Raw genomic sequence first — 14,468 nt, 5'->3', positions numbered from 1 at the left:
AGGTTGATATTGTATCCAAAATAGAAAATGCCTAAAATTGTGGAAACATGGAACTTGTAAATGCGAAGCAAGTAAGCCTCCTATGTTAATTTCATATTGATGAACTTGCACCTCATGCAGAGTCGTGTAGTGTGAATCTAGTGCCAAAGGGTCTTAGCTTAAATTCACTTTTAGTCATTCTGCTAGTGAGTTTATCTTGTTAGTTTCGTTTTATATGTATTATCTTTGATAGTTGTAATAAAATGCATTCTTGTGCCGATTCTTTGCTATCTATATATAGCAAAATCCTCAGTGTATTAGTAGAACAATTAAGGTTACGTTTAGAAAGGATACGGAGATTGAGAGATAAAGACTGAATTAAATTTTTTTTATTGTGTTTGATATAAAATGTATTGAATTAAAGTATGTCTTAATCTCATTTTTAGTTTTGGATAAATATAAAAATTAAAAGATAAATTTAAAATTTAAAAAATTAAATAAAAGTATTTCAAAAAAGAAATGTTATAAAATTTTTATTTTAAAATATTTTAATCTCCTAATCTCTATTTTTTAAAAATACAAAAATAACTGAAATTTTATATTTTAGATTAAAATTTTAATTTTAATCTCTAATCTCCAAATATAATACTTTATCCTAGTCCTCAGTTCAGTCTCAATCCTGGGAAGCAAATGCAACATTAGATACTTCAGTAATACACAATTCTAGTTCTTATGTTAATTTCATATTGACATCTAATTTTCTTCTATTGCCACACTAATTCCAAAATGAGTATCATATTTATCATACAAACTAGTGTTCTTCAAGGAAATAAGTGGTACAGCTAGTACTCATATACGTATGGTATCCATTTATAAGGTAGTCAGTATTATGTTTGTTGACACAGAAATTAGTATTAATTTCAGTTTTTAAAATTTTAATATTTTATATTTTTAAAAAATAAGGATACAAAGAATTAAAATTTTTAGAAATAGAAATTAAAATTTTAGTAATATTTTATACTTAAAATATTTTCATTTTAATTAATTAATTTTAACTTTATTTTTTGTATAAATTAAATTAAAATTTTATTCTTATTTTAATTTTTATCTTTCACTTTACACTAAATACAATACTGAGATTTATTTCAGTCTCTTTCAATCTCTTTGTTTCAAATGCTACCTAAATTTTTAGAAAAATAGATAAAAACTAAAATAAAATAAAATAAAAATAATAAATAAATAAAATCGAATTTGATCATGTTCAGATAATCGAATATCAATTGAAATAAAATAAATGAACCAAATTATAAAATAAATGAAAAAAAATGCAAATTTGATTTTTCATTTCAATTTCTCTAAAAAATTACTAACAGTATCGTACTTACATATGAATACTATTTATTTCTTTGATCATGATCAATATTGGAATAATGTTAGGTAGACAAAAAAAAAACAATCAAAATTTATTTTATTTAGTATTCATTAATTATCGTAACAATTAATAAATATTAAATAAGATAAATTATGACTATTTTTACCTAATTTTCTTTAATTATTAAACATTTCCGTAAATATTATACCTATTTTGGAATTAGTGAAACAGAGCAACGAAGACATGTTCTACGTCAGCACTTTTTCTTCCTGCCTCCTAATCAACACGTCAAAACACGTCATATATATATATATATATATATATATATATATATATATATATATATATAACTGAGATAAAACTGTGAACTTTTTATTTTTAATATTGGAGGGGTAATGATATTTTTTTAAAATGTGGATTATTGAGGTATTATTTTTAAATGTGAAACCGTTTAATTAGAAAAATAAAAATTAGACGTTCGATTTATTAAAAATATAAAAATCGGACCGTTTAATTTCTAAAGATATAGAAATTGGACCGTTCGATTTATAAAGGTACAGAAATTGGACCGTCTAATCTGTGTACTTTTCACAATTTTAAAAAATACCAAAACCTACAATATTAAGATATATCACTACTTTTACTTTCATAACAAAAAAAAATAGCCCAAAACGGTAACATCTAGATAAATAATTTGAAAAAAAAAGATATTTTTAATAATAAAGGGTTAGAACAATAGCATATTGGAAAAAAAGCTTTGCTGTGCCTTGACCTTGTTCCTCCCCACTGTTTGTTGGGCATCTTTCCTTATACCATCTCCAGTAGGGAACTCATTTCAGTCCTTATTTATGGCCCACCTATCATAAAAAGTAATTCCACATCAATTTTTGCGTCAAAAACAATAAATAAGAACTCAAAGAATCTCTCTCTTCTCCATTAGAAGAAACTAACTTTAATCCTTATTGTGGTCCCACTTAATTAATTAAATAAAGTAATTAAAATTAATATAATTATTATTTTTTATAATAATATTATTTAAATTTATAAATTCAAAATAATTCAATATTATAAAATATTAAAATAAATAATTTAAATTTGGTTAATATTTTAAATTTTATAAATAAAAAATAATCCAACTAAAAATTATTTTATAATATGTAAAAATTAAATTTATTTTTTATGTAAAATAAATTTAATTAATTATGATTTAATATAATAATATAAATAATATTTGATATTGATTTAACATAATTATTTATATTAATTATAATTTAATATAACTAATTATTAAATAATTAATATAAATAATTAATTAAATAGATATATAAGTATTTAATATAATAAATTATTATAATTATTAATAAATTAATTATAATTTAATTATTTAATATATATTTAATATATTTTTTTAGTAACTTACCACATGGCATGATTTTATTAGTTGTTACAAGTCCCTGTTTAGAGAAACTCTCGACCTTGATGCATGTGAAGAGCCCTCCTTCCCTTCTCACTCCAATGGTAATTGAGTTTCCATATGTCAGAAGAGAAACTCTATTTCTTAGCATTGGAGTTGCTCTTATTACTTATTAGAAAAGCAAAGGGTCTTAGAAGAAAAGAAAAAAAAAATTTAAAGGGTCTACCACTGAAGAACACCGAAATTTGAAGAATCATTTAACTATTCAAGTCCAAAAAATCCCACCATTTGCGTATAGAAACTGTTAAAAATAAATCTTTATTACTCAAATGATGATCGAAAAAGACATTGTTCATTATTGTACTAGAACAAAAAACACAAAATCATAGTTATATGGATGCAGTTGGACGTGATCTAGCAAAATAACGTTTTTTGGTAGAGTAGGGGGATTGAGTTAACGATAGGTTGGCAATTGCAAAATAAAGGCCGGGAAAAAAATTTTCATTCTCCTTTTGGTAACTAAGAAGGCAAAAAATAAAAACAAGAACCAAAAAAGAACCACCAAATTACAGTACAAGTTTACAACACCATCAGCAGGGAAAAGAAGCCTCTAGATCTTCCCAATGATGATCACAGACCGGCCACTAGAAAATTCCCAACAGCTCAGTGCACTGTACTACCTACATCCACCTGCCATGGTCATCTTGAAAGATTGCGCCAAAAATAGCCCGATTTTTATCCCAAAACTCCCATCTGCATGGAACATCAACATATCCTAGCTCCGGCGGATTCCAGGTCTCCGAATCATAGGAGATAGCATGTTATTCTGGCTAAGGCCGCACACATGTCACCAACTCACCTTGCATGAGTCGCCTAAGTCTAGCATGAAGCAACGCTGGTTAGTCCTCCCCTAGAAAAACAGCTCTATTATGAACTAGCAAAATGCATCGAGGACCAGCGAGGAACAAGCTGCAATAATCAAAACAAGCACCGGAGTATGATTTTAAAAGCGAGGGCAAGACCACACTTCCCAAGGCTACAAGTCTCTTAAACATGTTAATTGATATTTTTTAATTAAAAGAAAAAGAAATATCAGTTCATAACCGTTGGGCGCATTGTTAAAAATCCATGAGTCAGTAAAACCTTATTTTATTACTGCTAGTTTGATCATAACACCGAAAAAAAAGAAGGAATAAATAAAATAAAGGAGCATGAAATTTAGCTATGTTGGAAGAAAAGCATAAGACTGATATATAAAGCATTAGGTTTAAAAAAAAAAAATCAAAGAAGCAAACCTATTTCACAACTTTCTGTTGTTAGGTGCTTCCAGGAATATCACTTCGAGCACTTTTCCGGTTCAGGTAGCGAATGACAGCATCCTCAGCCCTGAGGGGAAAAAAAGGAACACAACCCAATCACAGTTTTAGGCAATATGTTAATCTAATGAACAGAAGGCACAGAACATCCTAGTCATATCTTCCATTTTTACTCTCTATTGTTGCTCAGCTATTATGGATTTACGGATCAGTTTTATCTCCACTACCGTAATATTTCATCTGGACTATATCCTCTACTGCCTTAAGCCCCAATCTAATTTTAAACAGTTGATCTCTGAATAACCTATGCATCACTATGAACGCAAACGGAACTCAGTAGAAACCATAAAATGGTAGTAATACACTATTCTATTAGTTGCAATCTAAATAAGCTTGGATCAGACAGCAACACTGCAAGACAATGAGATAGCAAAAAGTATTCAAGTACTGTGTGAGTCCTGCACTAAGTGTAAAAGCAGTTCTTTCATAGTATTGCTTGTTTCCCATTGATAGAACAAACTTCTCTTGTGAGAGTGCTTGTCATAGGGTTGCTATACTCTTCCATGTCCAAGTTTGAGTTAACAAATATTAAGGTTCCAGCCAACCATAATGTAAAATTTTCAGGTGCATCAGAGAGTCAAAGTACAAGGTAAAAAGGTAGTAAACTGCTTACCATGGTTGTTTGTAGAATTCAGATCGTCTTTCCTTTTCCTCATCTTGGCTGGCATCTCCAGCAATAAGCTTTAGATCCTTGCTCTGTGATGCAATCAAAGCATTAATAAACTCTGCTGGAGACTGGCTAAATCCCAGAAAGAAGGCCCGTCTTCTGCGATGCTCATGGATCTTCTTCATAGAACTACAAATCACTTCATCAAGCGCATCAATCTCTTTGTGCCTCTCGATGCTTGCCAAGTATGCAGACATATCCTTCTCCAGTGGAAGAGGCACATCAACCAGAACATCATAACATGTAGTTCCAACCAGACAATTTCCAGAAAGCTTGATTTTATGCTCCACGTGTATAGGCTGTGGTTGTGATAACTGCTGTGATATCTTCTGTAAAATTGTGGAGAATTTTATTTTCTCTTCCCCAAACACCCTTTGGAGAGAAGGATCACACATGAAGAATGAAGGGTCATTTGGGCTTTGTAGTTTTCTGGACTTCACATATTGCCATAGAGCAGCTATTATTCTGGGGCGAGTATCAAACTCAATCCCTAAAACTTTCGACAGTGCTGTTGAAACCACAAACTTTTCAGGTATATAATTCATTGCTAGTCTCATCACCACTGTGAATTCCTTGTCTCCTTTCCTCTTAACCTCAAAACCGTCCTGCTGGGCAGGTGAACGAGCAGGATCCCATATTATAAGATGATTATCCGGATAGAACCCCTGGTCCAAGTATATGGTAATTTTCTTGAAGAAAGCCGAAAACTTGGGATATGAAGGGTTCAACCCCTGCGAGACTCCAGCCAACACAGGATCTCTTCCATCTTCCAATATCCTCCCAGTAATCCTAAGTGACCAAGAAGGCTCCTCTGCCATTTTCTTCTCAGTATCGATTCTATTCTGATTCGAAAAGGTATTATACACATAAACACGAAGAGTCTTCTGAACACATCTGGGGCTTCTCACAGCCTCCTGTATATCAATCTTCTTCCTAGACAAAGCAGCATCAACCTGTCCCTCAAGCTCAAGCAATTGAGTATAAACAGCAGACTCCGGCAGAACTGCGGCCACCTTATCTGGAATCCTCTTATCCTTCTCTGGCAAGCTCCTCTTCCTCCTTAGAGGAGCCGGCGTCAATTCCATGGTCTTAAAAGCCGAAGACTGGTTAGTATTTGAAGAACCGGCCGGCCTAGTAGGCGGCCTCTGCCCGGAGCGCTTGGCAGTTGAAGCAGGAGTTGCCGCTGCCGCCGCACTACTACCACTTGAACCATGAGATTGGCTAGCAGGATGAGCCTGCGGCTGGCGCGGCGGTGGCTGCTGCTGGTGTTGAGGGATGGATTGAACATGGGAATGGGGTTGTGAAAACTGTGATTGTGCAAGTAACTGGGTTTGAGGTTGTGAGAGCTGAAAGTGCCCGGGGAAGTGAGAACCACCTTGGGTTTGAGGAGGCTGTGATTGGGACAAAAGATGGGGTTGTGGGTGGGTCGTGGGTAACGAAGTGGAAGCAGCGGTGTTGGTGGCGGCGGTACCGGCGATGGGGTGAGGGGCAGCTCCGGAATTCCCTAAAAACGACGGTGCCGCAACGTTCCTACCTGGATTGTTACTGTTCATCGTTCCTTAAACACGAAAACCTAAAGCTCGAACTAAATTAAAGGGAGAAAATCTGCAAAGAGAAAATTGAGTCGAAATCTCCTGGATGATTGACCTGAGCTTCCCGTCTCGATGCAAGTAATATCTATGCGGAGAATGAAAACCCTAGTTTAAAAACGACAATGGGAGGTGGGAAACGACACCGGGAAACCGGAATGGGATTGTACGTTCAGGGGAAGAGTGTAGTTGTGTGAAGGAATTAGAGATCATGGTTCCAATGTCGGCCTACTAATAGTAATGCTGTTGGTGTATTGGCGGAATGAATGAAAGCTTCAATCCTCTCACCAATTCGCTTGGACGACAATGATGTCTAATGTTACTTGTTAGTACTTAGTTGTAGGCTTGTAGCTACAGTAATTACCAATATATTCACCAAAACAATATCAGATTGATTTTATATTTTAATTTAATTTATTTAATTCAATATGATTCTAATTTGAATTGGATAAATTTTTCTAAGATATAATTCAATCCAATTCAAATCACAATAATTTAAATCAAGTTAAATTAAAAAATAAATCAATTTAATACGATGTAAATCGCAATCATTTAAAATTTTGAATTAAATTGCATTATAATAAAAAAATAAAGTCAAACTAATATAAAATAACATCATGAATAACTAAAAAAAAATAATTTCACAACGCTTTTATAATAAGACACTACTCACATAAAGTTGTCAAAAACAACTTTTTTTAAAGACGTCTACGTGGTAAAATCTAAATCACATATCTTAAAACCACACTTTTAACTACATAACACTTCAAACCGTAGTCCTTTACAAGAAAAGCGTCACCTAATGAAAAAAAGTAAATTAGAAGAAATAATTAAATTATCAAAATTAATAGATCAAAAACTAATGATTTTAACTAATGTTAATTGTAATGGCACCGAATTCTTAAAATCAATACAAAATGATTTTTCCCAAAATCTTTATTTTACTATAAATTTTATTGAAGGATTTCAAAAATCTGAGAAAACTTATATTTCACATGGAATTTCTAAAAATTGCTACTATGGAAATGATTCCCCACATCTCTATCATACTTTCAACCCACAATTAAATTCTATAGTAAATATGCTTGAAGAAATATTAGTATCCATAAAATTTCAAAGAAATAAGGAAAAAGAGGAACCTAAAATAAACGAAATTAAACAAATATTAAATAAATATTTTCAGAAAGAAAATCCCAAAGAAGAAAAAATTCAAAATATAGACAACATAACAAAACTAAAAGTAAAACCACCATTAAAATTATGAACATTGATGAAAAATTAGAAGAAGTTACAATGCTTTTTAAACAATTAAAAATGGCTCAAGAAAATAATATTATGGAACAAGAATTTCAAATAGAAGAAGAATTAATAAATTCTGAAAATATAGAAAATGAAGAACACATCCTAGATTATTCAAGTGATGAAGAACCAGCAGTTCCAATACAAGTAAAAAATGAAGCTGGAACATCTAAGGATAATCAATCTCAATTTAAATGGGAAACAGGTTTTGAAAATTATGCTTTTAAAAAAGGATTTATAAATAAAAATTCAAAGTATACAAAAATACCATCAAAATACGTTCCTAAAATCCAAGAAACTGAAGGGGAAAGAATGCTTGATTTAGACTGTAAAAAGAATGAAAAAGAAATTTTTGAGAACTGGTTGAATTCCTTCTTATTAGAAGCCTTTACTAATCCAAAACTTAGTGAATTATCTGGAGGAGATATCTGGAATTATATAGGGTTTCATACTAAAGGAACTATAAGAGATTATATGACATCAATAGAAAATCAAATAATAGAAGAATTAGCGACAAAAACAACAGTTTACGATAAGATATTACATATAATGATGATTCTGTATAAAGAATTTTTTGGAAAAAATATTATAGATCATAGACAAGAAGTCTATAACAAAGAATATCAAGAAGCAAAAAACCATTTAGCTAATATTCAAATATATGATTTATGCAATGTGGAATCTTACATATGTGAATACAGAATACATTATTATAAACTAAAAGAAGAAGATAAAAACCATTATCTTAGTATGTATATAACAAAACTTTCATACCCTGCTAATGAATTTATAATGGGAAGATTTATAAGAGAAATAAATAGAGGAACAATTGAAAATAATTTTGGCAGAGCAACTTCTGCAATAAAAGAGGAAATAAAAGAACGTTGTATGCAAGAAGCAACTCAAAAAAGATTTAAAAATATAATTAGAATTTGCTGTCAGGATAATGAAGAAATACCTCAAAAATATGGTCTTAATAAAAAATTTCAAAGAAAAAGAAAATATCAATTTAGAAAAAAAATACTATCCAAACTGGAGAAAAAAGAGGTATTTTAGAAAAAGAAATAACAATAAAAAACAAAAAAATAACTACTGCCCAAATAAAAAAGAAAATTGCAAGTGTTGGTATTGCCAAGAAGAAGGACACTATACAAATGAATGTCCAAAAAAGAAAGATAAAAAAGACCTTACCAAACAATTAGAAATTGCTAAGTCTTGTTTCATGGAACCATTAGAAGAATCAGATGATAACTTAGACTATATTTTTGAATATGTCTCAGAAACAGACTCAGAGACTGAGCAATAATGCCATATTTATTACTATAAAAATAACAGAAAAGTTTATAAATGCTTTCATAGATACTGGAGCAACACAATGCTTTGCTAATACAAATATAAAACTTGATTGGAAAAAATTAAAGAAACCATTAAGAGTTAGAATAGCTGACAAATCAATACATAAAATTGACCAAAAAGAAATGGTTGAAATATTTATTCAAAATTATAGGTTTATTGTTCCATCCATATACATGATAGATTCTGGGATGGATTTTATCATAGGAAATAACTTCTTAAAACTATATCATCTTTTCGTTCAAGAATTAACATATATAGTTTTAAAAACTCCACACGATTCTTCAATAAATCAAAAATCAAAACGTATAAAGATACCAACTACTACTATAGATAAGATTTTAAAATTTAAAATATTTTCTATATTAGAAATATGCTATTTGAATTTATATTTTCAGATAAATATCCCAAAAAATAATCTTGAAATAAAGATAGAAGAACTTTTGGATGAAGTTTGCGCTGAAAATCCTTTAGATATTAAAAATACAAATAAGGAATTAGTAAGCATTAAACTAAAAGATCCTATAAAAGAAATAAATGTTCCAAATAAAATTCCTTATTCCGCAAGAGATAGAGAAAAGTTCTCATTAGAATGCAAAGATCTTTTAGAGAAAGGAATTATAAGATTAAGTAAAAGTCCTCATGCGGCTCCAGCCTTTTACGTCGAGAACAATAATGAAATTAAAAGAGGAAAACGAAGAATGGTAATAAATTATAAGAAAATGAATGAAGAAACTGTTGGTGATGCTCATAAACTTCCTAGAAAAGATTCTATTTTAGAAAAAATCAAGGGAGCAACTTGGTTTTCATCTCTTGATGCAAAATCAGGATATTGGCAACTTCGTTTAGATGAAGAAACAAAGAAATTAACTGCTTTTACTTGTCCAACAAAAGAATCAACAAGTATGTTGCTCTATGAATGGAATGTTTTACCATTCGGATTAAAACAAGCCCCAGGTATCTATCAAAGATTTATGGAAGAAAATCTAAAAGAACTAAATGAATTTATTTTAGTTTACATTGATGAGATATTAATTTTTACAAAACAGGATAAAGAAGATCATCTTCAAAAATTGTTAATAGTTTTAGAAAGATGTAAAGAAAAATGATTAGTCCTTAGCAAAAAGAAAGCAAAAATTGCAAGACAAGAAATAGAGTTTCTTGGGTTAATTTTATCTACTCAGGGAAAGCTAAAACTTTAACCAAATATTTTAGACAAGGTAAATTTATTTCCTAATAAAATAGAGGATAGAAAACAATTACAAAGATTTTTAGGGTGTATAAATTATATTTCTGATCAAGAATTTTTAAAGAATATAACAGAATACACAAAAAACTTATTTCCAAAAATAAGTACTAAAAAAGAATGGAAATGGGAAGAAAAAGATAGTATGCAAATTCAAAGGATCAAAAAATTATGTGAAAAGCTTCCGGAACTCTATATTCCAGTAGAAAACGACTACTTAATAGTAGAAACAGATGCTTCAGACATAACCTGGTCAGGATGTCTAAAAGCTAAGAAAGCTATAAAAAGTTTAGAACAAGAAAAAGAATCACTAGATTCTAAATATTCCCCAAAGGAATTACTTTGCAGGTATATTTCAGGGACTTTCACTCCAACAGAACAGAGATATACAATTCATGAAAAGGAAACTCTAGCAGCAATTAAATCTCTTAAAAAATGGAAAATTGATTTATTACCCAAAGAATTTACATTAAGGACAGACTCAAGTTACCTAACAGGTTTCATTCGATACAATTTAAAAGTTGATTATAATCATGGACGATTGGTAAGATGGCAATTATTTTTGTTACAATATCCAATAAAAATTGAATATATTAAGGGTGACAAAAATATTATTGCAGATACATTGACAAGGGAATGGAGTTCGTCTACAACGCATTAAATCAAGAAATTCAAAAATATCAGCAAGAACTCGAAGAATGCAAGCATTGTCTGCAAATAAGGGCACAGACCCAATCCCTCAAGAAAGCCATTCAAGCAATGGAATCAACACAACAAGCAAAACTATCAGAGTTCAGCCAGCTAAGCATGGTGGACAAACCAGGTAAAGAAAAAATTTCAGAAAATAAAAAAATTACTGAAATTATTAAAAAATCCACACAAGACAAAAAATATTATGTGATTTATAATGGCCCCATGAAAGGAGTATATGATGCCTGGGAAAAAGCAGCACCGTTTACACATCAATTAAAGATAGTTCATAAAGGAGGATTTTCAACACTAGAAGAGGCAAATGAATCCTTCAGGGAATATGAAGCTCTTCATCCAGAACAAACCCTAAAAAGAGCAGATAAAGCTCCGATTCAAGCCCAGAGAACAGGAATAATGAGAAACATTCCTACAAGAGCTGAAATCAAAGAAAAGAAAAGGGTCTGTAGATCAAATCTCAGAGAAATCCTTAATATAGTCCTAAATTGGACTGAAGAAAAAAGGGCAAGTTTGGGATACTATCCTATTGCCAAAGAACAGCTAACAAAGCTGGTTATTTTTCCAGAGGCTTCCCCATTTGACACTTATCAATTTTTCCAGTATGGATTAATTGATACAGTTTTAATTTTTAATGATCTAAAAATTATTAGTGAGTTTCCTGCAGGATTCGTTGATGCAGTAAAGAGATTTAAAAATATGATTGACAATATAAATCCAAGGGATATATCCCTAAAATTTACAAATAGTCAACCTATTTTTAACGAAGAAGAAGAGTGCTTAGTTCCAGCACACCAAGTAATATTCATGTCCGTCTTTCCAGGAAATTTTCAACCAATTGATCAAATTCAAGATTTAGCAATCTACAGTCATGAAGGAAGACTAGCCAGCACATTAGCAAGGGTTTTTGAAAGAAGTCAAAAAATAACGAGGGAATCTCATACAAGAATTAATTATAAAAGCAGAAATACTATGCTTGTGTCCAGTAAAAGAAATGAAATTGAAGAAAGAGAGATGAGACTCTTGGTGGAATTTGAATCTGCATTCTATAATCTATCTGGACTCTTAGAAAAACTCCCTGAAGGGATAAAAAGGAATCTCTGCTATTTGATAAAAGACAGAGAAGACCACAAGTGCCAGCTATGTGCCTCAGAAATATCTGAAGAAAGCAATAATGAAATGGAATCCACCCACATGATAAAAGAAGAGGACAGTACATCCACCCACATGATAAAAGAAGTGGACAGTGCATCTGAAGCATCCCTCAACATTATTGTATAATGACATAAGCGCTTAGGTCATAGAGCACCAACAATGTAGCTGGTGCAAGATAATAAAACAATGACGTAAGCAATGACGTCATAAGAAGGGTAAGGATGGGAATTGTCCATCAGACCCAACCATTATAAATAGAGTGCTTAGGCAATTGAAGAAGCATCAGAAAATAGAAAGCAGAAGGCTAAGAGTACTCATATGCTAGGAGAGCAAGGAGGAAGCTGCCGAGGCGATTCTGTAGTCTGACAAAAGAATTCCCTTAGGAAAAAATAGTTTTAAACTCCCCTCTAGAGTTAATATCTATAATCTCCCCTCTGGAGATAAAAACATCTTATGTAAAATATACTAATAAAGGAAGTTTTTCTCCAGAAAGGTACGCCTTTATCCTAATCTCTTAATTATGAATTATTTAGAAAGCTTAGAATTAATGGAAGAATCTGATTATTATAGATTAACTGCTTTATTAGATAATGAAAAACAGGCTGTTCTAAAAATAGAACTAAATCTCAAATCAAATGAAAATTTTAATAAACAAAATCTTTTAAAAGAAGTTTTTAATAGAAAAAATATAATATATGGAAAAATTCAACTTGAATCCCCTGTAAAAATAAAATCTGCTAATGGAGAACTTGAAATAGCCTTGATAAATGATGAAGAATTAAGTAAACAGACTGAGAAAATCAAGGATCAACAGAAGATATCTAAAATTGGATGGATTCATATTAGTACTATACAAGTTTTAATTAAATCTACATATATGAAAGGAATTAATTCACCAATAAGTTTAGCAATCTGTGATAAAAGAATTACTGATGACCCAATAGATCAAATAATTAGAATTGTTCATGGAAATTTAGCAAATGTAAATGTTAAATTTAATGCCCATCTTGGATATGTCATACCTCTATCAACCGAAAATCTTGGTAGATCTATAAGTTTAGCTTATAAATTTCATAGAAAAAGTTTAATAGAACAAGATGATGAACCATTTTCAATTACATATGCAATAAATTATGCTTTAACGAATAGTCATCATAGTATAATATTTAAAAATAGAGAAAGAATTTATGTTGATGAATTATTTCAGAAAATTGTAAAAACAGAAATACCAAAATATAAAGCTATTGAAAACCCAGTTCTATTATTAAAAGAACCATCAAAAAGATCGGTTTCATCAAATTTTCAAATAAGAGAATCTAAAATCAATAGTCCTTTAAGTTTATCTAAATTAAAAATTAAAGAAGAAAACTCTGAAATAAAAGAATTAACAAAAAAGGTCAAAAAATTATATAAAACCCTAAATACTAAATTATGACAATAAATAAGGAAGAAATATATGTAACTTATCAAGATAAGAAACAATAGCTTTTTGAAAGAGAAAATCGTTTGAATTATTTGCAGTTTTCTGAAATAAATCAAAGAGCATTTAAAGCTTTAAAAATAATCTATAACAAGTTAAAAAAGGAAGTTGAAGAGCTAGAAAAATTAATAGAATCTCTGGAAAATAGTGATGAATCAATGATAGAGTTTGCAGAAATTCTAAAATAAATAAAGATAAACAAGAGAAAATGTAAAAATAAAAGAAATTTTGAACTAGTAATAGATAATCATTTAACAAATACAAGAGAAATGATTAAATACTCTAGATTATGAAGTTGCAAATTATTGAATCTATACAAATTATAAACTTATTCGAAAAGTTAATAGAAATTTTGTAAAAAATTGGTATCAGAGCCAAGTTAACGATTAAAGGTAACACTTTCTCTTTAAGCAACACTTATAATGATACGCTTTTAAAGCAATAACAACCACAAGATGGAAAACGTCTTTACAAAAAGTTGAAATTGGCAACTTTATCGTAGCATCCACCTTTATAATAAGCAATCACTGAACCATTAGCCATATGAACAACAATAAATTTAATTAAAAAAAACTAAGATAAATTAAATGCAATATGATTTATAGTTCCTAAATTAATGATCTAAAAATTATTAAAATTAAAATTGCAAGAGGTGAATGGATAAATAAAAAAGTAAGGAGAAAGTACATTTATTTATTATTTTTTTATAATTTAAATGAAATATTTTTTTATAAAATTAAAAAGAATGATAAATAAATGTATTGATACATTCACAGTTGATTTTGTGTTTTTAGTGTTCGTACTTATTCTCTAGATTATCGAATTTATTCTTG

At 30.0% G+C, this 14,468-nt stretch overlaps 1 protein-coding gene across 3 annotated transcripts; it reads right to left on the bottom strand.

Annotated features, from left to right (window-relative positions):
- Positions 1 to 3,245: 3,245 nt before the first annotated feature.
- On the bottom strand, positions 3,246 to 6,740 carry LOC112805150 (SWI/SNF complex component SNF12 homolog). Of its 3 annotated transcripts, none has more exons than XM_025847588.3 (3): positions 4,755 to 6,740; positions 4,061 to 4,151; positions 3,246 to 3,734 (listed from the first exon to the last, which is right to left on the bottom strand). In XM_025847588.3, the coding sequence occupies exons 1-2, from the start codon at positions 6,359 to 6,361 to the stop codon at positions 4,082 to 4,084; spliced, it is 1,677 nt and encodes a 558-aa protein (XP_025703373.1). In that variant the 5' UTR covers positions 6,362 to 6,740; the 3' UTR covers positions 3,246 to 3,734; positions 4,061 to 4,081. The 3 variants fall into 3 exon arrangements, with proteins under 3 accessions (XP_025703373.1, XP_025703374.1, XP_025703375.1); XM_025847589.3 differs by having other exon boundaries at positions 3,246 to 3,675; XM_025847590.3 differs by having other exon boundaries at positions 3,246 to 3,644.
- Positions 6,741 to 14,468: the final 7,728 nt, after the last annotated feature.

This window comes from Arachis hypogaea, chromosome 1, assembly GCF_003086295.3.
Source record: "Arachis hypogaea cultivar Tifrunner chromosome 1, arahy.Tifrunner.gnm2.J5K5, whole genome shotgun sequence".
Classification (NCBI taxonomy): domain Eukaryota; kingdom Viridiplantae; phylum Streptophyta; class Magnoliopsida; order Fabales; family Fabaceae; genus Arachis; species Arachis hypogaea.
Note: the sequence above shows the minus strand (reverse complement) of the source record. Positions and strands in the feature narration are given on the sequence as shown.